General features: G+C 40.7%; 1 protein-coding gene and 2 long non-coding RNA genes across 10 annotated transcripts in view; 1 reads left to right on the top strand and 2 right to left on the bottom strand.

Annotated features, from left to right (window-relative positions):
- Window positions 1–21,632, top strand: part of CEP85L (centrosomal protein 85L) — a 131,304-nt gene extending 109,672 nt beyond the window's left edge. For all 6 annotated transcript variants that reach the window (XM_083497768.1, XM_083497767.1, XM_083497770.1 and 3 more), the window contains exons 8-14: window positions 989–1,141; window positions 2,827–2,981; window positions 4,976–5,093; window positions 5,701–5,751; window positions 11,957–12,064; window positions 13,737–13,950; window positions 15,574–21,632. In XM_083497768.1, coding sequence (XP_083353894.1) covers window positions 989–1,141; window positions 2,827–2,981; window positions 4,976–5,093; window positions 5,701–5,751; window positions 11,957–12,064; window positions 13,737–13,950; window positions 15,574–15,734 — 960 coding nt within the window. In that variant the 3' untranslated portion in view covers window positions 15,735–21,632. The remainder of the gene's footprint in view (window positions 1–988; window positions 1,142–2,826; window positions 2,982–4,975; window positions 5,094–5,700; window positions 5,752–11,956; window positions 12,065–13,736; window positions 13,951–15,573) is intronic.
- On the bottom strand, window positions 1,489–2,818 carry LOC310704471. Its single transcript, XR_014524796.1, has 2 exons — window positions 2,592–2,818; window positions 1,489–2,508 (listed from the first exon to the last, which is right to left on the bottom strand). It is a non-coding gene; the product is annotated as an uncharacterized lncRNA (long non-coding RNA).
- Window positions 5,864–26,300, bottom strand: part of LOC310704467 — a 32,489-nt gene continuing 12,052 nt past the window's right edge. For 2 of the 3 annotated variants that reach the window (XR_014524787.1, XR_014524788.1), the window contains 2 exons: window positions 8,387–8,502; window positions 5,864–8,274 (listed from right to left, as the gene is read on the bottom strand). This is a non-coding gene — a long non-coding RNA (uncharacterized lncRNA). The remainder of the gene's footprint in view (window positions 8,275–8,386; window positions 8,503–26,300) is intronic. The other variant, XR_014524789.1, reaches the window with a different exon arrangement.

Below are 26,300 nucleotides of genomic sequence, written 5' to 3'. Positions count from 1 at the left end.
CTTAAAGAGTGCTTTATGAAGTGTAACTTAAAAAAACAGTTATTATGAAATCTGATGAATGTTAGTTTTGGATCATGTGCTGTTTGGATTAGGAGTATAGATATGAAACTTTTCTTATGTCTATGGCAGTCATACATCCAAGAAATAGGCCCATAGAACATATTTTGGAGAAGTTATTTCTGAGCCTCATTAGTGGCCATTATAATTCCTTAGTTCCTCCTTATTTATCCTCTCACTTCTATTCCTGGCTGAACCCCACTCCTGGAAAGGTATTTGTGTATGCATTCAAAGGCCATGCCTAGCATGGATATTTCACATGTGGCCTTGCTTATATAATATGATACAAGCTACAGAATATGGAAGCAAGTTTCAAACTCTCATAGTGACTAGTAACCAAAAGTCTACAAGACTTTTGGAGTAGCAAATGATTAACATGAGCAGGTCTTCCTTATGCTGTAGACATTTTCTCACAGAGGCTCTTGCTCACATTTCCACATATGGGGGGTGGGCACAAAAAATGTGGTTGACTGCTGTATGTACAAGATACTGGTAGGGATTATGTGTGAAACTGCCCACGGGTCTAAAGCTCAAATCCATACAATCACAGAAGCAAAATTTTTAATTGCTCTATTTTGGAAGAAAGAAAAAAGCCAACCAATCACTTGTGTTTATATATATGTTTTGTGGTTTCCGAACTGCTGGTTTAAATAAAGGAAAAGCATCTTTAGATAAACACACATCTAACTACTTTTAAACAGTAAAGAAATGTTTAGCTATGGAAATAGTCAGCAAGAGCTCTTAGCTTTTAAAAAGATAAATGACCTATAACAATCCATTTATCTTTTAAATAAAAACAGTTCTACTCCCTGCTGAGAAAATAACTTTCAGAATCTGCTGAGTTTTAAGTATCAAAGAAATCTTTCAAATTACCTTGTGCATATTTTATTCCGACCTCAAAGAATGAGATGCAATATTACTCTCTTTCTAGCTCAAAACTAGAGACAGGTACATAAGCAGCCTGAAAAAGAAATGCCAAAAAGAATCGGAGCAAAACAAAGAGAAACAGAGACGAATTGAAACTCTTGAAAAGTACCTGGCTGACCTGCCAACACTGGATGATGTTGAAAGTCAAAGTAAACAGGTAATCTGTGTTTCACCTAGAGCTTTTGCTAAATGCATATTATGAATTGCAGAACATAATACTTGCTCACAATGTCCTTGGGTAAACATTAAAAGGTCATGACCGCCTGTAACATCTCTGCATAAGCCCTGTAGAAGTGATTTGAGTGCTGCCCCAAAGCTCGTACACAGATCTCATAATGTTCTAGTGAATTGTGCTCAATGATTTAATAAGAAATTTGCAGTTGCCAGAATTCGAAGGTTTAATTTGTTGCTCTTCATCTATATTCTGTTCCTTTTCTGTTAAGGGAACAAACAGTATCTGGTTTCTTTTGTTCTTGACTGGCATAGTAATACATTGCTGCAATGTTTACATTAAGATTTTTTTATAATCATCATCATCATCACCAGACACATATCTAAGAAAAGTCAGCAGAAGTGAGGGCCTTTGTTATGCATAATTTAAAAAAAAATCAAAATGCAATGTAATTAATAATGCAAGGAGACTGATGGTTTGACCCATGATTGCAGATGTTTTATAAAACGAGAGCCCAAAAAAGGAACACCCTGGTAACAAAAAAAAAAGGGGGGGGGAGATGAAGCTTCAGAAACATGCTTAAAGTGGAACCATTTATTGAAAGTTCAGTGTGCCTGCTGCATTTTGATCTATTCCCTCCTATTTTGATGAAACCTCTTTTGAACAAATGACTACAATATGTGGAATACAATTTTAAATGGTTTTGCTCCTGAATAAAGTTACTGTATATTCCAAAACACATTGAGACAATGTTCCATTTTCTAATAAATTTTAAACTGTTCCATTTCTAACATCATGTTGAAGCTTTGACTCCCTTTTTGTTTGTTTCTGCTTCTCGAAGCAAACCTCTTGAGAATGGTAAAGTGTGATTGATCCATGACCTTCAGAGGTCCTGGAAACATTGCTTGCCTCAGTCTCTCCCCCCACCCTACCCTTTGTGAAATCTCCAATTTGCAAACAATATGATTCTTGAAGCATGTTAAAGAATACCATATGACAAGAAATAGGAAAAGAAATAGTTCATGATCATTTAGCACTGAGACGCAATAAAAAAGTCAGACACATCAAAAGAACTGCAAATATAACTCAATGTATCATAGTACACGGATCATTTTAAAATAACAAAAAAATACAGACAAATGAAAGGTAGGAGGAAATACAACTAAGCAACCTGATATGGGCAAACAACACTTTTGAGTTGCCAATAAAATATTGTAAAGCTGGATTCAGATTATGTAGTATTTAAGTCTTGTTTATATCAGAGCTTATGCATATGATTTTAAAAAATTAAATCCTCCAATCATCAGTGGGTCTGGATGAAAAATACTCTGATAAAGGTGTCCAAGCATCTACTGTACTTCAAATCATACATCAGTGGAATATCCATCCACATAGAAACAAAATGCACCCCATTGCCTATTATAATACTTGCCACTGAAGAGCAACATATGGTTACAAAGCACCTGACAATTCAGTGTCCTGTTATACACATCAGGAAATTCAGTTATATTCTGTTCTATTAACCCAGTATTGTATTACTGTGTTCGAAAGCATTGTATGAATAAATTAACAACAACAACACTTCGTTGGTTATTTGATCTACAGTAAACATACTTCTATATAAAAATATATTTGCTTCTATATAAAAAAATATTTTGGCTTCTCTCTAGCTTCAAGTTCTTGAAGAAAAGAACAAGCAGCTGAAAGCTACTTTGGCTGAGCTCGAAAAGGCTCTAGAAGAGTCCAAAACACAGTGTAAAGAACAAGAATTGCAGCTAGTTTGTCAAAAGAAGAAAGAAAAAGAATTGGTAACAGCAGTGCAGAGGTATGAATAATTAACTTGATCTGTTGTTTATGACTCTCTAGGATCTTTCTATTCCCTTCTGCGTCAGGTTAGTTTTGGTGAAGAGATTCACGTGAACTCTGTTGTAATGTCAAACGCCAGACTGCACTACACAGAAGGCAATGATGCAGTATGTTGCAAAGCACAATTGAGATGTGTCAGACTACAGCAATATCATTTTTAATACGTGGGCATTGTTGAATTGCTGCTTTTAGGGAAAGAGGGTTGAAAATGAGAAATATGAGGTTGAGCTGAGAAGGATGTAACAGAAAGCCTGCCTGGTTGCTGAGGATTCAGGTCTTCTAACTACCGTATTTTTCGCCCTATAGGACGCACTTTTTCCCCTCCAAAAATGAAGGGGAAATGTGTGTGCGCCCTATGGGGCGAATGCAGGCTTTCGCTGAAGCCTGGAGAGCGAGAGGGGTCGGTGCGCACCGACCCCTCTCGCTCTCCAGGCTTCAGGAAGCTCTGCGCAACCCTCGGGAGACCAGCTCCGAGGGTTGCGCAGAGCTGCCTGCAGTCCCCGGCTCAGCACAGCTCTGCGCGGCCATCGGGAGCGGGGCACTAAGTCCCGCCCCGCTCCGGATGGCGGCGCAGAGCTGCCTGCTGTCCCGGGATCAGCACAGCTCTGCGCGGCCATCGGGAGCGGGGAGCGAAGTCCCGCCCCGCTCCGGATGGCGGCGCACAGCTGCCTGCAGTCCCGGGGTCAGCGCAGCTCTGCGCGGCCACCGGGAGCGGGGCGCTAAGTCCCGCCCCGCTCCAGATGGCGGCACAGAGCTGCCTGAAGTCCCGGGATCAGTGCACTTCTCCCCATCGCCAGCCCCACAAGCTCGGGGGACAGCGGGGAGGCAGAGCATGCCTTCCCACTGTTCCCCAACCTGGTTCTTCCAGCCCCAAAGAAACAGAAAGCAGGATACCAATTGAGATGGATGTTAAAATGTGAGAATGTCACTACAGCACAGACTACTTTATTTAGAATTGTTTTATTTAGAATCTATTGTTTTATAAAAGGCTTTTAAAAAGCAAAAGCTAAAGGAGCACTCATTTGAAATTATGCAATAAAGGTAATGGAAGCCATTTTAGAATTTAATTTCCAGTAGTCTGAAACATGTGACATTTCAGTTCGTGACCCTACGTTGCTTAAAAGTGCATGCCACAAAAGCTTTGTTCAAATGATGAAAGGTTAGGTATTTGGGACAGTTAGCCAGATCACTGGGTGCATTGTTTCCATCTTACATCTGGTACCTATTGCATTTGTGAGTGTGTAATCCACCAGGGTGGCTTTGCAGTCTCCTGAAAGTCTATAAATATTTGAAGCAGAGTCTTGTTTCTAAATTTAAACAACAATTGTCATTGTCATCATTCGTGTTTTCATTTTTGAAAGATGAGGCGGAGGGAAGCAGAAGTGTGATTCTTCCCTGTGCTGGGGCATTTGAGTGTTGTTGACAGGGGTAGGTTACCCAGGACTCTGCGTAACCAGAGATTGGGGAAATTTCTGCTGACCCCAGGCAGCTAGTCCTATGGAAGCCTGATTTCAGATATCCACCAAGTCATGCTGCAATTCTAGTTAATCTCTTGTAACACTGAGGCGGCCAACATGGTGCCCTCTAAAAGGTTTTGGACTCCAATTCCCATCAGCCTCAGCCAGGATGGTAAGTAGTCAGGAATGCTAGACGTTGCAGTCGCAACAGCATCTGGAGGGTACCATCCCTGCTATAAAGGGCTGTAGGTTCTGATGGCACTCTCAGAGGAAGAATTGGCTGTCTACAGGATCATTTCTTAAAATGAACCTGTCAACATAAATGTGCAAACCCACTCCAATAGCATGCATTAACCATAAAACATCTCCAAGAATGAATCTGTGTACGGAATCTTTCACTTTTGCAGAGCTTACTTATTTCCTGCACAGGATTTGACTCTGGAGTTTTGGTATGCAATTTCTGCTTTCTTTTTGCCTTTTCAAATCCAAACTACAGCCTGCAACAGAAGGTAGAAAAATGCCTGGAAGATGGTGTCCGCCTTCCTATGTTGGACACAAAACAGCTTCAGAGTGAAAACGAAAGCCTCAAAGAGAAAAATGAGAAAGCTAGCAAGGTACATTCATTAAACTGGGATGATCTACCTGTGTCTGAAGAGCTCTTTTTGCTATTGATGTTTGCTGTTACTATATTGTCAACCTGTTGTTGTGTCTCCCTGCCCCAATATATGTTTCCAACAGCAGCCGGTGAAGCACTGGCAGGTGCCACTGGGTGGCAGTAAAGATGGGAGGATAAAATACCCCCAGAAATAGTAATGTACAGAGTCAGACCATTGGCCCATCTAGCTCAGTGTTCTCCACACCCAGGGGGTGGGAGGTTGCAGTTGAGGTCAGGCACATGTAATTCTGCAGTTGCTGATTGACTACTTGCCCCCACTAAGCGGTTGTGCTCTTAGGCAGTGCAGACCAAGACACCCTCTGTCTCACATTTCTGAGCATGTTTTCCCCTACCCCATAACTGCCCCCACAGCATCATAAGGCTTTTCTTGTTACTAATTTCATTCCTGATCTTGCAGCATCCTAAGTTGTTGTGTTTTTTATAGCACTGCGTGTCCTTTGCGTCCATTCCCAAGCTTACAACAAATTAGATACCTTGACCTCACAAAAATTTGACAGATACATCAGAGATACAAAGAGCATTTTTGTGTGTTCTTCTCCTAACAGGTCATAGACAATCAACAGAATCAGATTGCCGAGATGACTTTAGAGATTCAGGTAATGAATTGTGTTTTTCAGGCGTTTAACCTTAGCCTTACTATTGATGAAGATGCATCCTCTCCATGAAAAGAAGGGTTGCCCTTAGGAGCTTCATGAGACAGCAGTAATCTATAATATTACACTGTTTAATTGTAGTTGTGCTTTTATTTGTAATCTGCTTTGGGTTCCCAAGACAGAATGGCTTCATATAAATACTCTGAATACTTGAATGATGCCACAACCTTCACATAAACATAATGCAGGGAAGAAGAAATGCATGACAAGAATTAAAGCTGAAGTCTAGGGCTAGGCAATGTTAGGTTTTCAACACTGCAATTTGGTGATACACTGCGATGTTGAAAGGGTGGAATAAGCTGCATTGGCCCCAGCCCTGCCAGGCACCGGAGTGAAACTGTCACCACTGCTGCCCAGGTGGTTTCATCCCGGGGCCAGAGCCGATGCAGCTAGAGGGGTGGGCTCCCAGGTCCAGGAGAAAAGATGCAGCCCACCCTCCTGGGCAAAGGCAGCTGGACAGCGGTGCCTGTCAGGCCCCATTCTCAGGGCTCCCTCTGCTTTCGCACAGGTGGGCTACCTCTCTGTCCCATGCGAAGGCAGGAGTGGATGAGGCCACCACAGGAATGCGCTATCTGTGTGGCTTCAATTCCCTCTGCCTTGGCAGCTGTCTGTGAGAGGTGGTGGGGGGTGATCAGCTGAGAAGCAGGCTGCCTTCAATTGCCCGCTTCTCAGCTATTCAAGCCCCTCTGGGGCTTTGTTAAATTGCTCAACTGAGTGGAGCAGTTTAAAGAAGCCGTCTGCTGGTGGTATGAGAGCAAGAGGGCTGTTTCACCCAGCGGTATATTGCAGGTGAAACAGCAGTCGCTCCTGAGTCTCTCTGGAGGCAGGGGGACTCAGGAGCAGCTGCTGTTTCACCCACGATATATCGCTGAGTGAATAGTCATTGCTGTCTGGCCCTCATACCGGTCCTGGGTGATACATTGCCCAGGCCTGTCTGGCGCTTGCTTGTTTCAGCCCCCTTTAAAACGCAGTCAGAATCATGTGCACATAGGAAGCATTTCTTCGCCACTGGAGCCCATGGGCCTGCTGCCCTCATCCAGCTGTCAAAACAAGCTGAGGCAGCAGAAGCAGTACACCCCTTTCTCCCTTATTCATACCACAAGACCATCAAGAGAGCTTCCGGCAATCGTAACATCAGCACAAAAATTATATATGAACACTACAAACTGAACAAAATAATGGGGGGGGGGGTTTACTGGGTTGTTGTTTTATTTTGATTGTGTATATATATTGTGTTATGTTGATCTTGTTCTGTGAACCGCCCTGAGACCTCCGGTTATAGGGTGGCATACAAATTCTATAAATAAAGGCAAAGTGTGGACTAACCTTCAGACAAGACAGGCATGCATGCAAAATATGTTAGTATGATCAAGTTTTGATAAGACAAGTGATTTTTAAAACCAAACGATAGCATATGTGAGCAGGTCTTTAATAATCTACAAACTGTTTAATGGAAGCATTATAAAATGCAACAAGGAATGTTAGAAATATTACTTTTAAAATTAAGAAAAAACCAACGTAGAGAAGCTGTCTGGTGATTGACCATGTCCCAAAAGATTTATTCAGAAATTACACAAACACTAAAGTTCCTTGAACAATTGTTTGGATGTGATATCTTTGGATTATTTCAGAGGTTCAACTCATCTGAAAATGGCTCCTTTGCACAGCTGAAACGTGCACACTGATAGGAGACTAGGCCTGGGTGACATATCACCCAGGACTGGTATGAGGGGCAGAGTACGATGGCAGCTTTATCTGACAGTATATTGCAGGTGAAACTGCCACTGCTCCTGAGTCCCTCTGCTGCCTGGGCAGCTGGTAGCAGAGGGACTTGTGAGTGGCGGTGGTTTCACCTGCAATATACCACCATCACGCTCTACCCCTCATACTGCAGAGGGAGGAGCAAGCTGCATCAACAGCTGATACAACTTGTTCACTTCTTGGCTTCTTTAAACTGCTCTGCTGAGGCATGGGTAGCCACACACTCCTTAGAAAACAGTTTAGCAGAGCTGGCGTGGGGGCTCTCTTAAACTGCTCCTGCCCCCCCCCTCAGTTGAGGAACCCCAATACCTCACGCATGAGCTGGGAACAAGATTTGCCAGCCCCCCAGTACACTGGGGTGAAACTGCCTTGCGGGGCTGGGGCCAATGCAGCTTGTTGTTTCAACATCACAGTGCACCAGAGTGTGATGTTTAACTTGTGATACATTGCCCAGCCCTGTATGAGACCACTTTAAACATTCAGCTGGTTGTTCTAAAAAACCTGTACCTGTGTGACTCAGGTTGGAGTTGCTTCATTAGTAGGAACAGTACTTCAACAGTCTTCTTGGAGTCAGTTGGAAAGAGTAAGATGTCATCAACGTATTGATGATACTGAAGTCCAAATCCCAAAATCATGTCTCCCAGCGGATTCATATGGATGTTGATCAGCATAGTGGAAGATGGATCCCCTTGTGGACACCATAGGCTAATGTTCAAGATGCAAAACAGAAGTCTATTAGTACTGTCCTAAGAAATTCTCCTGCCAAAAGAATGAGAGCATGGCAAAGCAAGACCCATCTGAGCCAGGCAGCCCATACAATGGCCAGTGGTACTGAAGGTGATTGAAATGTCCAGCAGAAGCAAAAGGAATGCATTCCTCCTGCCTGGTTCCCAGCAGAGGTTGTTCAGTAGAACAGCCAAGACACACTGTATCCTGTAATTAAGATTGAAGCCAAATGAAAAAAGGATCCATTTCATCCAGGAAACCTTACATATCTGATTTATGTGAAGTTATCCGTGCATAACATCACATAGATAAGTTTTCTGTACATGCCCCACCTTACTTTTAGATTGAACTTCGTAATTCTATGATATGATTGTAGATCTTTATTAAATGCCAGATAATTAGTTTGATCTTGTAGTTAATAAGCCATGTCCCATAAAGTATATTCCCAAAATGCCACTGTATGTTACAGTAACGTGTGAAATCCCTCCCAAGCGTTGCCTTTTGCTAATCTGAAACATAAAACTGAACATACTTTCCCAAGACATGGTATCCAGTAGCAGAGTAATATCATAGCACAAGTCTAAACTCCAATTTTATTCAGAGGGAATTTATTGCAGTCAATTGGAAATGGATGCTAGGCTTTGCTTAAGGATGCAGTCATCAGAGTATATGGGTAAACATCAGCACACAATAATACAGCATGCTTGGATGGAGAGTAACATAAAGTAGGAGAAATCCCCTTTGAAAGCTTTACAAGAGGAGAATGAGTTGGAACTTGTCATCCTTTGCAGCTTAACTTTTATTAATGCCTAGAGTACAACAATTTTAACACTCTAGATTCCAGCCAAATAAAACCAGCAAAGCACAAGCATGGACATATGTGATATTGCAGTTGACTAACCAACACGTTGAGCAGAAGAAAAAAATAACTTCTGTCAATCTATAAAAGTAGGAACGGTTATATTACATGGATGCATTTCTCAAAACCTAGCAATTTCATACTAAACATCAAGTCAGCACTTCATGCAAAGTAGGAGTGATGTTTAGCTGTTTTTAAAAGTTATTTATATTATTTGTGGGTTATATAAATATCAAGAAATGGCCAGTTTGCTGAATGATGAGAAGAGGAGCAGGGTTGTGGGAAAGAACCTGAATAGCTAAACTGACAGTGGTAGGCAAACAAGCACCAGAAGCAAGCAGGATATGTTGAGAGGAAATTGTGGGCAGGGAGGGACAGCATGAAGAGAAGCAAGGACTAAGGGGAAAGAGGGACCTTGGTCTAGAAGCAAATCAGTTCCTCTTTCCTTTTCCAAGGGCTGTTGAGGTCAGGGGATCCGCATTACTCCAGCCATGGCTCATGGCACTGCAGCATGCAGGGATGGGAAGTCCTAACCATGGTTGACTTGAGTCTCTTGGGACCCAAACTAATTGCTGCTCAGCTCTCAGAGACTATGAAGCAATTAATTCACAGCCAGGAAAGATTGTGTCCCCACCCCTCCCCAATATCTGAAAGTGTTAAAAGCCAGAAACTGAACTGTAGAATTGGTAGCTGTATTTCTATCCCATGGTGTGAAGCTTTGCTGTGTTTTAAATAATGGGAAACTAAACTTGAAAAAAAATCCATCCTGCTAGTCATGGATTAAATTAGCATAAATTTGACACTTTGTGGTTAAGATATGTAATAAAAAAAGGAAGAAAGTTTGGAACAGATTGTGTTGAACAATAATTTGAGACACAGTGCAGAAAAAGTCTATTTAAAATTCATCGGTGGTATTTTTCCAGCTAATTTGAACCTCTCAAAAAGTATGATTTGGACAGATGAGTGTATCTTTTGTCTTCTGAGATTTTCAGTCCAGGATTTCAAGAGATGATTGATAGATAACACACACACACACACACACACACACACACACACACACACAACGGCTGCTACAAATGTGAGGGAGATGTGCTCTTCGTCAGACAAACCCTTTACCTGCCAGGTGTCCAGGGGGCTTTGCAAACTAAGCCCACTCTTGGACACCTTTGGGGATTTCAGAGACTGCCCTGGTTCCTTTGAGCACTGCAGAAGTAAAAGCTGAAGGTGGGAGTGGAAAGCTGACCCACCATGAAGGACCATCTCGCCCTGAAGGATCCTCTATGGGTATTGGACCTCCAGAGTTTGACTGAGGGGACCTCTCAGTCCCCATAATTCAGGTTAAGAACAGTTTCAGGTTAAGAACGGACCTCCGGAACGAATTACAGTGTACAGTACACTGTAATTCGTTCCAGAGGTCCGTTCTGAACCTGAAACTGTTCTTAACTTGAAGCACCACTTTAGCTAATGGGGCCTCCCGCTGCTGCCACGCCACCGGAGCACGATTTCTGTTCTCATCCTGAAGCAAAGTTCTTAATCTGAAGCACTATTTCTGGGTTAGCAGAGTCTGTAACCTGAAGCGTATGTAACCTGAAGTGTATGTAACCTGAGGTATCACTGTAACAACTTAACCTGAGGTACTACTGTAAAAGTTAGATGTTAGTTGAGCCCAGTTCTTTTCTTTCCCTGTATTTGTTTGAAGGCATGTTTTGTGTAGCTATTACATAAGTAAAGCTAAAGAGGTTCCTTGATAGGGTAGTATTAATGACAAATCCCACAACTGTTACAGGATAAACACTCCCATCCATAGAAACCAAGCAGTTCCCATTCTTATTCCCCTATGCTAAACACTGTAGAGGACTAAGTGAAACTCCTGGGTATCTAGCAGACCTTGGGGATATACCCAGATTGAATCCTTATTACAGGATGCGCATTCTGATGGATCAGGTCTCCAAGCATAATATGATTCAGTTTAGGCACACCACTAAAGTTCACTTGTTAGTGGTTATTTAAGTACATGCCTAGGTACATCCAGTAAGTTTGTGGAAGGAAACTGGTTTTAACTGGTTTTAAGATACCGGGAAGTAAGAGTGTGTGTGTGTGTGTGTTTCTTTGGCTGTCATTCACAAGAGAAGCAGAAGCCTCACTGCTGTACATAGAACATAGGAATCTGCCTCACACCATTGTGTGCAAGTCACAACATTGGTCCGTCTAACTCAATATTATCTACACTGACTGGAAGCAGTGCTCCAGCATTCCTGACATTCCCAGCCCACCTAGAGAAGCTGGGGATTAAACCTTTGGCCTTTTGCATGCAAGACCACTGAGCTAGAGCCCTTCCTGAGCAGTCACTAAAGCCCTTACATCCCCTGCCTCTCTATCCCATAGAAGAAGTAAAGGCAAAGGGCTACTTTTGCAGCCACTGCTGGTTCTGCCCCAGCATTATTGAGCATTGGCTGAAGCTGAAATGCTCCCTCTCCATCTTCCCCACAAGAAAAGTTGTGGGGACTTTTTTTGCTGCTGAACAGATGCATCAGCATCTGCCTCCTTGAAGCCAGCCGAGGACAGGAATCCAGTAGATCAAATTTTTAGACTTGGCAGGGAAGGCCCCAAAATTGCACACCTTAGTCTAAATGACCTTCCCAGCTCGAGAGACTGGTCAGCACAATAGCCAGCATAAATTTGCCTAAAGTGCTCCTAGAAGACTGAAGTTACAAGCAGAAGCAAATGTAACTGACAGTGTTTGAGCTATAGGCTTATTGGACTACATGCTTTAAGGTGATTTTCTCTTTTTTTGCCCCCTAGTCTATGCAAGATAAGCTTTTGCAAGGAAAAGTGACAATTCAAAAACAGAAAAGTGAACTTGAAGAAAAGGATAAGAGTGTACAGCAGTTACAAAAGACGCTACTTGAAGTAAGTTTTTGAGATCGCATCTTTTGAGCCAGTTGTCTACCATGTCACCATTTTGTTCTATTCTATAAATACATCACAAAATTGCATTCCTGAGAAGGGATGAGGTGTAACAATACGAGAAACAATAATTTCTCTTAAAGATAAGAAACTCTGGACACTACAAGGTAAGTGGCGATATTCTCGGTATAACAATCGTTGCCACAAACAGCTGATCTGTCACTTGAAGGAGAAATACTGTGTCTAGATATGGTGTTCACATTCCAGTCCTAACAGGTGATTGGCACTGTCCTCACTGATCACTAGTCTGGTGATGGAGAAGGACCACCAGTTGCTTACCATAAGATGAAGGATACAAGGACTCGCAGCTCATGTAGCAGCAACAGCCTTTTTACACATTTAGGCTAGGAACCAAAAAACTGGAGAGATAGTCCTGCTTGTTCACAGAGGAGTTATGTTTCCCACACCACAGGACTATATGGCAACTCACTTTTAAGGGGGGGGCAGTTTATGATATAGCATTGTGTGTTGCTGCTGGAGGGGAGAGGGAATGTCAGAAATTCCACTAATAAGCCAAATCTTTGGGTGTACCCAGTGTCACTCTTTGAATCCCAGTAATAGACTTTATCCAGAAATTGAATCTACATCTAAAAATATGACCCTGTGCGCACTTTCTGGATCAGGATGAGTTGTTTATAAAGTTTAACTAATGAAGGCTTTTCGATATTTTATATCCTATAGCAAGCAAGTATTGTCATCTTGATCTTTTGGAATGCATACTTAAGACTTTGATATTAATTGAACCTATACTAGAAACTTACATTTCAAGATGAAATGCTAAGGCAACTTATCAGTTTAAACATGGGGATTGTGAGACTTATCCTGACCCCATAATGCGTTGTTTTGTTATTTTTTGTGGTGGAGGGAAGATGCATCATGTGCAGTTAATTGTTTGTCATTCCCTGTCTAGGGTAATAAAACACATTTTGTCATTTATTGAATTGTGTGCATGATTGAGAAATCTTCTGGGAATACAGTAGTGCCTCGCAAGACAAAATTAATTCGTTCCGCGAGTTTTGTCATCTTGCGAAGCACGGTGTCGGGAAAGTTTTGGAAAAGCTTCAAAAATCACCAAAGTCTTAAAAAACCTCAAAAATGGCTACCACACCGCGTTCTATGAGTTGCTCCTCGAAGTCAAGTCGCAACTGTATTAACGGTGTTAATAAAAAGGAAACAAACTTGCAAGACGTTTCCGTCTTGCGAAGCAAGCCCATAGGGAAAATCGTCTTGCGAAGCAGCTCAAAAAACAAAAAACCCTTTCGTCTTGCGAGTTTTTTGTCTTGCGAGGCATTCGTCTTGCGAGGTACCACTGTATTCCTTAAAAAGTATATTGTAAACATGCCTTGCTGGATTAAATAAAAGTCTTCCAAGTCCAGCCTTCTGTTTCCAACAGCCATTTTCAAGATGCCTTTAGACATTCACAAGCAGAATTTAATGGTGGTGAGCATTCTTTATTGCTTTCCCACACCATTTCCTTTTCAGAGATAGACTCATTTTCATTAAAATGGACAACAGCTTCCGAAATAACTTATGCCTGTTATTTATAGAATTTTTCTAATAAACAGAACCAGTGAATAAATGTCTGCATTTTTTATTTTCTATCTCCCTAATTAAGAACCAAAGATTTATGGAAGAAAATGCATCTTTGAGGGAACAGATTCATCAGATGGAGCTGTCCAGACAGCCGGTGGCTGAAAAACTACCTGTGGCTGATCAGTTATTCAAGGAAATGTCTCACTGTTTATTTGACTTGAAAGCACTTTGCAGTATTCTTACCCACAGAGCTCAGGGCAAGGAGCCTAACCTGTCCTTACTGCTGGGAATCAGATGTAAGTGATTTGAACAATGAGAAGACATATCTGTACAAGTAAAATCCAGGAATATGGCCAGGGAGAAAGAGCAAGTTTGCGGGGGGTGACTTGTACTTCATAGTTATAATGTTGACAACCAAACAGAAACCTTCCGGTTTGGCATTTAGTAACCACAAGATTTTTTTAAAATTGCTTCTTACCTACTTAGGATTAGAATTTACTGTAACAGTAAAATAAAACAAGAGAAGTTACATTTATGGATGGTAAAAAGAATGCAGGAATTATTAGACTTTTCTGTACTTCCAGAATCTGTGGGAAGGCGTATTAGAATGGTTGTCTCCTTGTAGCTCCCCTACAAGTCGCCTTCCTGCCCTTATTTTCTGCCTCAGTACTAGTCTTGCTTGGCTCACTTGTTGATGGCCTTCTGCCAACAGGCAACCCCTTTTAATTTACACAGATGTTTGGCCTACTGGTCTGGTTTGGTTTGCTCTGCTGCTCTGTATTTCAACCTGCATTCCTAATTAGTTATATTTTAAACTTGCTGTTATTTTTGTCTGCTCTTATGTGATTTTTATATTGTTTATTTGTTTGTGAATTAGTTGGGGGGGGGTTGGGGGGGGGTTGGCCACCTTGTAAATTTTTTATGGAAGGGCAGGGTATAAATTTAACACATACATAAATAAAATGGAGGAAGGTTGGTGGTGACTAGCAATGGATACAGTGAACAGCTCTGCAAAAATAAGGTAAAGTCCAGTTCCGTTTACACCAGCAATTCAGGAAATCAAATTCATACATCATGATTATTATTCCATTCACCATTATACACTGCAACACACTGGAGCTAAAATCGCTTCGGAAATATGCACGTGAGCTTTAACTCATAGCCTCACCTACTAATGCCAATTAAAGCTTGCGGCCCTTGTAAAAACTGTACAGCAGTGTAATAATAATGATGATGTATGCAAAGCAGCTCATCTCAAAGAAAGCAACAGATATTGTAAGAGCAACTGTGTAGGCTAAATGCTGGTGTTCTGCATTGGTGAGCTAAAAACAGTGCATGGAAACAGCTTTTCAGAAGCAGATCCTCTTATTTGCTTGCGCCCCCTGAAGCTTTTGAACAGCATACCCAATGTGCATAACACTCTCTGTGTCTCTAAGCAGTCAGGTGTCGTGTCCCACCTGCACAACTGATTTTTGCTTCTGCAAGTGAGACTTATCCTTACAAGCACACAACCAAGAATCTGCTAGAGGGTTGGGGGACCCTCTCAAGCAGATTGGTTGGGTGGCTGTGAGGAAGGGGGGGTGCCTTTGCATCTGTCAGCGCAACATTGATTCTGACCCACATCTGAAGTAGAGTAAACCTTGTCCTGAAGTGGGATACTTCACATTTAGAGCAGCAACATTGTTAATTCGGGGGGGGGGGGATTAACCAAAATCACTTTCTGAATGTTTCCATTCTTGTTGCATTGTTGGCAAGAAACCAGTATAAAACCCCCCACTTTCTTTCACATTTGTGGAAGGGAAAGTACCACATTTTCATATTTTCTTTTCAACGTACGAAAACAAACATTGGCTGGAATATTTAAATCAAAGTTAGGTGTGTTTACCTAAGCTGTCTTTGTCTTTTTATTATAATTTCAGCAATGAGCTGCTCATCTGAAGATGAGAATTACCACAGCACAGAAACTCTCTCAAAGAAACTCTTAGAGGTGTGTCAGTTACGAAAAGATATTGATGAATTGAGGACTATAATATCAGACTGCTATGCTCAAGACATGGGAGAAAATTGCATTACACAGTGATAAAAGGTTTGGCTTACGGCAACAGTGACTTAAGTTATTAAATGCTGCTCTGGTTTTAGTTCCTTGTGTTTATGTTAAGGAGCCATACTGGAAGACATGCTCCGTGTGCCAGATCAAAGGGTTTCAAGCGTTTGCATGTAGGTTCATGCCGGTGAAGCAGTCGTCACTTGAAGAGAACGGGACGTGCTGCACGAGAGATCTGATTTCTTCAAAACTACTGAATGTAGGTCAAAGCTGTGAAGAATGTGTTTCTGTTGGAAATGTTGGATTTTGTTTCCTCTGACATGGTCTGTAAAAGCATCCATATTGTCTTCTGGAGTCAAAAAACTTAAGTGTCAGAAGAAGGCACTGCAGTTACTGCTGCATCATTTCCCCCCCTTCAGCAAAGCTTTAGGGTACAAGATCAGTATTGAGAATTTTACTAGGGGGAAAAAGTTTTAAGTGCCCTGCCGTGTGTAGGTATTAAAACTGGATGATGACATGGAGGCTCCTTAGAAGGACTGCTTGAGGGCAGGCACACACAAAGGTAGCTTGCCTACCTTGCAATGTTTGCCATCTCAGCTTGGTAAAGGTCATTTTACTTAGCAATTGATGTCCATTGATCATCAGTGTTCCTCTTAGACAAAGCAGCACATAAGCTCCTATATTTTCAATAAAGCGTAAGAAGTTCAGGCCTGAGAATTGAACTGTCATCCTGTGAGCCTCTTCTGCACTATATTAGTGTGGAAACTTTGCTGTCAATTAAGTTCATTTGTGACCTGGGTGCATTATACATGGATGGCTAACCTTCCTCTGCCCCATTCTTGGGACCTGACCTGGACATACACACCACAAGCATTTTTTTCTGACCCTTCAGGACCCCATTGATTTTGGCACCTCGCTGGAGTGGGCTCCAACCAGCACCCTGATGGGGATGCAAATTAACTTCTCCTTGATACCAAATAGTTCATCTTCATGGATCATGTGAGGCGGGGAGGCTGCATGTTTGCCTATACATCTGGGCTTCATGTGTATTATGCCCAAGAGTGTGATGTGGTCACCCCCAGAGGATTGGCCAAGGGTTAACACAGTCATTCAACCCAAAAGGTAGTCACGGCGGTGTAAAGGCTAGAAAGGGTTTTTTTAACCCACACAGAAAGAGCAGGAGAATATTACATCCTTATAATCAATACCTAATTACTTTAAATTTCTCCAGGAGCTCACTCCAGCACCCAGGAAGCTTAAAAGCTAAAAGAAACATGTTTAATTCATGTGTTCTGAAAGTCATTGTTCCTGGTGGATAGTTACAATAGGAGTGCTCTAGAATTAGGAAGCAATGTACCCAAAATCACTTGGTAATCCAGACTGCTCTATTTTGCTGTGTTAAAGTATACACATCCTTTCTGCCAAGTCAAGCCTGCTGTCACTTTATTCTGACAATCAATTATATAAAGCAACGAAGTGCTTCCTTTTGAAAGAGAAAGGAAAAAAGAGAATAAGGTACGTTTTGCTTATTTATGACAATTGGCCCTGATGTGCAGAAAGCTATAGACTGGTCTTGCCAACTGTCATAGCTAAAAGTGAGCAAGAGCTTCTTTTGAAAAGGTTGCCATTTTCAGTTTTATATGTTATGTCTCCATTTTACATTGTTGGTTTATGTTGAAATACTATTTGCATATGATAGTACTTATTTCAAAAAAAGAAAAACCTATTCTAGTCATTTTTCCCCAGAGTTATATTTATTTAAATGGGTGTTTCTTGATCAACACTGTCCTGACTTCTGTCTGTGGAAATTTATTTTAGTATTTATCTTAACTGCTGTTCAGTGTTTTCAAATGGAGATTTGTAAGTATTATCTTGAAACAACTTTGTAAGCATGAAAGTACTTAGTCCTCCGTCCTTACAACATAAAACAAATTGCTTGAATTTAAAATACTAACAACTGCAAACCCCACTACAGTTATTAGAAAGTAGGTCTAATTAGGTGGTATTGTACTCAAGTTAAGAATTGCTTTGTTTGTTTCTATGCAGATGAGGGCATGAATGGTGAAAAATAATTCTAATCAATTTACTTTCACGCCAGGAAGCAACTGAAAGTGTGATAAGACACTGACTCAACGTGCTATGCTGTAGAGATGTCTTAAAGATGACTTGATGGTTAAAGTATTTTTTCACTGTTGCATCTTCTGTTTTATAAACAGAACTTTGCCATAAATTTGAGACTACAGCATCACCATAGACCAAGAAAAAAATATTTAAGAGACTTAAAATAGAACTAATGGGCAGGAATCAACTAATCAAGTCTGTCAGCAAAAACCCTGTGCAAGGTCTTCTTCTGCTTGTGCAACAGGACTTTCCCTCATTCCTCCCCCTGTGTGCCTCCCAAAACAGGCTCTAGGGGTTGGGAGAAACCCAGAGTGTGGTGGTAGGAGAGGCAAATTGTTCTATCTAACGGAAACGCTTGCCCTGACAGAACGATCACCTTACCCACGACATTGAATTCCTCCCACTGTCTGTAAACAGTATAGTTTTGGGACAAAGAAACTGAAGAAGTTATTAAATTTTTACATTGGTTGTAAATTAGGCAATATAAACTTCATATAAATTAAGTCCTTACCATCATCTACTCATTACCTTCATTACTTGTGGAAGATAACCCAGTTAGAGAGACAGTGAAGCTTTGCAAAGCACTTAGGAACAAGACTCTGCCAAATGTCTGGCCACAAAAATGTAGGCATTGAGGGGACAGAATGCTCACAGCTGTCCTGACTTCATATTATTCTATCTTTTGCATGCTATTTACACTTTCTTATTTCGTTGGACTGCAGCCTTGGTGTCTTCTAAAAAAAAAAAAAAGACATGGGGCTCTTTCTGAGATAATCACAGTCAGTCAGGGTTCACATAGGCAGTATGATAATACCAAGTAATCACACAGCCAGTTAAATGTGGCCACATTATGCCATCATGAAGCCAAATCGGAGTGAAAAGCATGATTCCTGCCCTCGCTTGAATAGGCAAACATTTCCGCCTTGTTATGCAGCACCCATTGAAAATCACCAAAATAGAGGAGGGAGTTTTTCTGTGCAACGTTCTCTATGACACTCAGTATTTTCTTAGCCTTGCTCTAGGACTTATTTGACCTCCTTGTTTGTTATCTATAAACTTATTTATTTCAGTTAATGTCGTCCCCTCCCAATTCATTTAAATGAAGCGTTGAAATAGTGTGTTTTTTAAAAGCTTGTTTGCATAAGCAAGTTTTTAGAGCCCTTGGCTTTTTAAAAAAAAGACTGATATTCTTCTTTGGAAATGGAAAGCTGAACAACAAGAATATTCTCTAAATAGTGGAGTTACTATTTTAAAAACCTCATAAAGGGGAATAATTAAGTAATTGAGTAATGGAAGAAATTACTGCATCTTAATTTGTACGTAGGTATACGTATAACCCTTGAAGAAGCGCAACATTTGCTCAGCAATTTTCTAAGAATAAAGCCCATGTTCCGCAGGAACTTTGGGCATTCTTCCAGAGTCCTTTTGAGACTTCTCCACATGTTCAGTGAAAGCATGAGGGTAGCAGGATCATGTCACTGGCCACAACCCCCTCAGCAGCTGCATGCTTGGGCAGGAGTGTGAAGGGGAGCAGCACATGTACTTACTGGCCATGGCTCCTCCTCTCCTGAAGGCCTTCACAGTTTTCAGTTGTAAACAAATAGGCCCCTTTCATGCTACTATCAAATGCACAGTGCAAGGGAGTGTGACTACTAGCATTTGCAGTTCAGCTACTCAACCACCCTTTCTGAACATACCCAGCGCATCCAAAGATGATCTTGTTTTGCTGACATGAGCTCATCTTTTAGCACTGGATATGGTGATACCATAAACAGTAGCCACTGTTACACACAATTGCTAGAACCTATAAGAAAACCTGCATTTGGAAGGAAGCTTCCGCTTACTGATGACAGGCTTCTCTTGTCTCAGTCATGGTTAAAGAATGAAAGGAGGTGGTAGCCAAAGACCGAAATGCCATGGGCAAAATTTATGTGAGCCATAAGGACGCAGTATTATATTATTTGAACTAATGTTATAATGCAAGGCCTGCTGTTTAAGTAGCTAAAGAGCCCATCGGTTTACAATGCCATTTTAAAAAAATAGGTAAGATATGCATGGGTATTTTCAGCAAAAAATAGTTGGTCCCGTTCAACGTATTTTATGTGAAGCTAACTAATACTAGCTTTTAAGAGAAGTGGTTAACAATGGCATTACTGAGTAGGCTGATTTAGTCATGACAACCTTTTGCCACAGATATGAGAGACAATCCCAAGGGCTGAAAAATATATTATGAATGAATGAAAGCTGCAGTTTTATCTATTAGAAAACATGAAAAGAAATGTACAAGCAATTTTCATATTTCAGGTTGTATTTCTATAATTGTGTAGATGGCATTTTGTAGTAACTACTGTAATTCAAGAATGTATTTCAAAAAGGAACTTGGAAAATTGTTTTTGGATATAACTAATGCTATTATTTATATGCCATATAAAATTTGTAGCGTCATATTTAGGTCAGTTCAAAATGGTTATGTAAACTTGACTTTAAAGTCCAGTTAGGCCGCTTGTATATGATCCTATGCACACTTGGAAGTAAGCCGTAACAGTAAGCCCCAAATCACCAAGATTACCTAATTAAATGTGTTTAGGATTAGGTATTAAACCTTCAGCTTTAGGTGTGTAGATTTAGAAGCACAGCAGATCTGAATTTCAGTTAATTAGGTTGCCACAGACACCAACTCTGGATAGAGATTTCTTTTAAAAACATAACAAAATTAGCTATATGAACCAAAGTTATTTCTCTCTCTCATAATTTTTGGTTTTTACTTTTGTAAAAAATGGAGAGGAATTATTTCTCGCCAGATTCTGGAATGAGAGAGAAGAAATGCAAGGCAAAGTATCCATTTTCATTTGCCTGAAACCTAAGCTGGGGCTAAATTCACTCAATTACAGATAACCAAATTTGTCATTCAATAATGCCTCTGTAAATCCGCTTGTATATTTGGTATATCTCTCTGCATGAAAGAGATTTTACACAATATTCTGGATGTGGATGCCATTTCATCCAAAGTGGAAGGTAAGGTTACTACTTTAGAAAAAGCCAGTGGATATTTTAAAAAAGGGGGAGTTAACAAATCAAACACACCAATAGCTTATTCAATAGTTCTATTCCACTTCTGTGTACCTTTGTGCCTTTTATTTTAGCTGATGGCTTAATAATAATCTAATTTTTTGAAGTTATGAGAGTATCAAGTTGTTGCACTTTGTTTCCTCTGCTTATTAGTATTATTTTTTAGCTTGTAGGCTTGTGAAAAATAACTTTCATAAATAGAAATATTTTCTAAAAGCTGTGGGTCAATATTTGAGAAAGCAGTCTGATCTTTATTTTCCAGCTTTTCTGTATATGAAGAACATTAAACAGAATGTATTAATTTTGTATATATTAGGTATAGTACATCATTGATAATCAGTGGAGAAGGCAAGGGAAAAGGGGCTATCTTTAAAAGCACAGCAGATATGTACTGGATCAGTCTCCCAAGACTGGTAGTTTTTCAAAATTGGGTTCAGTTTTTGAACCACTCAGAATACCTCGTGTACATAGAGTTGTCATGACTTAAATCGAAATGCATCCAGTGTTGTTGTTTTTATTTTATTTTTAAAGAGCCACTGGTTGGCTCATGTCTTCAGGCCTGTCATTCTTGCCTATTTTTGTAACTTTTCTTTTTTAGTAGAGTTTACAGCTAGAATTTTGAATGCCAAAGTTCTATTTATTAAATAATAAAAGTTTTCATTGTTAATTACTAGTATTTTTCCACTCAATTTGTTTGATGTTTGGATTTGTATCTACAGAGCAAAAATAAATTTTGTTACAAAATCTAGACTTTTTGTTTTGTTTTCAGTTTACATTGTGCTTAAACATACCAGCTTTGGGAAATGTGTCATCTGTACATTCTGCATTCCTGTGTACACTTGCTGGAGGGTGAGCACAGCTGAATATGGACTTTCCTCCCATGTGAACCTCACTAGTCTCATGCTATGAAGGGGGAGGGATATGAAGAATGCCAGTTAAATAGAATTGTGCTTGATCTAGGTTCTCCTATCTACATGGAGCCATTCCCTCTATATGTGAATGGGGAATCCTTATAAAAGGAAGCTGTGTCTTTCTGAATGATCACAATAGATTTCTGGATCAAATATAATTATGCTACCTATGTCCCATCAAATAACTCTAGAGGCAAAGACTATGCTTTGTAACCATGTTAGAAATCATGAATTTCAAACAGTTAACTTGTGAGGGACAGAAATGATTTTATGAGACCACCTACAGTTTCCTTCATGTGCAAACAAAATAAAAAAAATTCCTTCCAGTAGCACCTTAGAGACCAACTAAGTTAGTTATTGGTATGAGCTTTCGTGTGCATGCACACTTCTTCAGATACAAGATACGCATACAGCTCTGCATCATGTGCTAGTGTAATGTTTGAAACAAGCCAACTGCAAACAATATGTTATAATGGTGGCCAGGTTATGCAAGCTGTAGTTTACTATTGACCACAGTTTCTGGTTAATAGAAATCTGAAGCAAAAGCTTCCAGTCTCTTCACAACTCTACCAGAGGAGGAGAGGGAGAAGTGTTCAAAGTCAAGACTAGGGCTGGGCAATATATCAATATATACTGTCTTATATCAATATTAAGAGCAAATTGTGATAACCGTTTTTTAAAAATTACCTGGCAATATATCATGAACCTTGTGTGCGTTTGTGTGCGATAGTAAAAAAGCAGCAGCAGCAGGCTGATGCAAAAAGTGCACTGCAGGGTAACTCCCTGCCTTAGCTCTCCGTCTCCTCTGCCTCCTCAGCGGCAGGCAAAAATGGTCCTTGGAGATACCGTGTGTGCGCATGCATGCAGCCTAAGTTCGCCTGAGCGCTCCATCTCCTGAGCAGGCAGAGCTCAACAGCCTGCAAGCGGGAACTTCCCTCCAGGCACTTGTACGCAATTGTCTGTGTGTCTGTGTGTCTCCCTCCTTATGCTCCTCCAGACCCTCTCCCTACCCTAGAATTCTTCTTAATTCTCCCCTTGCCCTTTTGCTTTCTCACACATTTGTTATTATTAATAACAGATTACTATATTAATGTTAATATATTCTCCAGAAATATGTAATGTTACAGTTGAAGCACACTATCATTGAGTAAATTTTCATATAATTAAATGCACCAAATTTTCCTTGCAAAAATATATATTTTTGTTTAATATTTTTTTATTCTGTAAATTCCTATCCATTCTTTCTGGTTAGGGGACACACACACACACACACACACACACACACACACAAAATTACCCTGGCACTAAAAATATACCATTTTGTTTAGAAATTTTTTGTTCTGTTAAAATTTATCCATTTCATTATTTCTATTTTGGCTTGGTTTAGAAAAGAAAATTAACTAACAATCTAATAACTAATGGTGTTCTAGGATGCACACATTCAACTAAGACTCAATAGTGGAATATATTTGAATAAAAGTGACAGTGAATGTGAATTGGCATTAAATTTTTAGGAAACATTCTCCCACCCTACCTTTGATAATTACTGAATTACGTCTACAGCTTTAATTTTAGAGAAAATGTGCTAATTTAAACATTATCAGTACAGTAGTACTATAACACAACAGTTTCACAATATTGTTGAAGGTAAATAAAAATTTATCAGTTTTAGAGTTAGATCCGTAAGTAGTAGCAATTGCCAGGGCATTGCCACATTCACCTCTACATAGTTCCAGCCTTATTTCAAACATCGTGATGTATCAAAATATTGCTATGTTCAGCTGGTGATATCTTGTGATATTGAAAACCAGATATCGCCCAGCCCCAGTCAAGACTTACTGCAGCTTGTTCTTGTTAGGAGGATGTCCAAACATGGCCACTTAAAAGATGCTGTAGATGGCACATTCATTTGTGTCAGGATTTGTACCACATTGTATCTCAGACTGGGGAGTTACAGATTTGCTTCCCAACTCTATATGAAAAATGACTGCAATCCCCTCCAAGACACACACCATACAATTATAGTGAGCTTCTCCAAACAAAGAATCAGAACGAAATAAAACACACCAATGAGGTTACACCTTGAAAGGCTAGATTTCTTAGGGCACAAGTTTCCACACACTGCAGTCCACTTCAGCAGATGACATGTTTGCCCAGGGGTGACTAACCTTTTTTGGACCGAGGGTCACATTGAAAACAGGCCACATACCTTGATCATGTGTACACACACGGCTACATGCACATGTTAAACACACAAACATTCAGCTTGGGGAAGCGGACAGGCAGACCCACATGTCTAGCCTGTGAAAAGGAAGAAGAGCAAGAGCAGCTTTCTAGCACTAGCTGTTTGCATTTTTAAAAATGCATGCATTGACTGCAAAGACATCTCTAGCATGTCTTGTCTGGCCCTAAAAGATGGGAGTTACAAGGTCCCATGGTTTGAACAACTGCCACACCTTTGAACTTGGTTGTTGCCACAAGCAAAGCACTGTTTCTCAGCCAATACTACTGGCCTACCTTCCAAAGCTGTTGTATGGTTTAGTGGAGGTGAAGACACTTTGTATGGGGTAAAGCATCCCATAAATCCTAAGTCATAGAAGTAACATTAAATGTTAGCCTGGACGTGAGGGAATGGCACAAGGGACCGAGCATGTCTGTATAGGCTGGGCCTTTCAGCTTTAATTTGTGAATATGTTTTAGCCCCTCAATCTTCTGATTTAAATATACTAATCCTGCAACCCTACAAAAACGTAGCTGGGTAGAATCCTCTCTACACTATGCATATACTCACTAGACAGAGAAAGACGAAAACTGCTAGAGCAAAGAAGGGCTGCATTGATAGTTCTGTTTAGCAACAACTTCATCCAGAAGATGTCACCAGAATACAAACCATGCTTAGTTGCTGCTCCTGCTGTGAGGAACACTAATGAAGGGATTTAAAATTAGAGGGTTTTAAATTAAAAAAAGCTCTAAAGGGAACATAAAGTATCTCACAATGTTATGTAAAAGCTGCCATTAATTAGAGCCAAGAGAACAAGCCCATGGGCCAGCCCAGCAAGACTGGTGGTATATTAATTAAATGGAGTGTGAGGAGGGTGCTACTCAATGCTTCCTGATTTAATGTTCAAAACAACCCGTCTTATAAAACAAGTTGAGGACACAGATTACTGGGTTCAAGCTGTATCCCACTGAAACTTTTGGTGGGACACAAAAGCTAATGAGCTAGGATATTATGTCACCCGTAAGGGCTCTGATTTGGTCCATACATTTGGTGCAGAATAGTTGCCCTTCCCCTCATTCTGTAGCTCTCCGTACATGAGAGCAATCCCCATGGGGATTCTATATAGCTCCTACAACTGGACACACTATCCCACTCCTCTCTAAGTCCTCCGTGCATAGGCTTATATTCCAAAGAGTAGGAGTCATTCCCTCATGTGTACTTTTAGAGCAACCTCCCCCAGCCTGGATCTCTCGTCCTCCACGACCATTTGCCATGCTGGCTGCAGCTGAAGGGAGTTGCGAGTTTACCATCAGCCTGGATAACTCAGCTGCTTGCAGGTTCAATCCCTGTATGGGACAGCTGCATATTCCTGCACTGCAGGGGGTTAGACTGGACCAGGCATAGGCAAACTCAGCCCTCCAGATGTTTTGGGACTACAATTCCCATCATCGTTGACCCCTGGTCCTGCTAGCTAGGGATTATGGGAGTAGTAGTTCTAAAACATCTGGAGGGCTGAGTTTGCCTATGCCTGGACTAGATGGTCCTCATGGTCCCTTCCAACTCTACGAACAGCTCAAGGAGCGCCAGGTTGGGGAAGAGTGCTGTGCAGGAATAGGCTGGTGTATCTGCATGAGGCATGGAAGGGCCTTCCTTGAGTGTCAATAGATGTAACTTTGTGCAGGAAGGGAATGAACAGGCTGAAAATCTCTGATTTCCAGCACCTCTTCATAAATTTACCTACTTCCCCCTGCTAGGTGCCCATTCAGTTAAACCATCTATCGCTTATCATGCCACCACTGCACAGTCATTAGTCACGCATAAACTTCCATGTTGCACAGAAATTATCTACGTCAGTTCTTTGCAGTTCATTCCAAGAATAACAGTTTGGTGTGCTTGCATTCCTTAACCAAATTTAATTGCTGTGATATTGCACCATATGCCAAATATCACATTTTCTACAACATAGAATTTTATTTATAAACAAAGATCAAAATGCAGGCAGCAAGACACACACACAACAACCCAGTAAAGGAATGAATAAACTCCCTCATTATAGCCCTTAGTATTTAGATCACATATTTGATATTGAATTAATCAAGTGGATTATCATCTCTGATTGTACTTTACAATCAGTACATTTGAGTCGCCACTTTACCCTTTGAAAGCATGAAACAAACACTGTGCTCCAAAGCACCAACACATCCTGGACCCATTTCCTGTTCTACTAAGGAAGATTCATGTGGTGGTAAAAAGATTTCCCTCACACAGCGAACATCGAAA

The sequence above is a fragment of the Podarcis liolepis genome (genome assembly GCF_965112155.1).
Source record: "Podarcis liolepis genome assembly, chromosome: 3".
NCBI lineage: Eukaryota > Metazoa > Chordata > Lepidosauria > Squamata > Lacertidae > Podarcis > Podarcis liolepis.
This window is presented reverse-complemented; position numbering and strand designations above follow the sequence as displayed.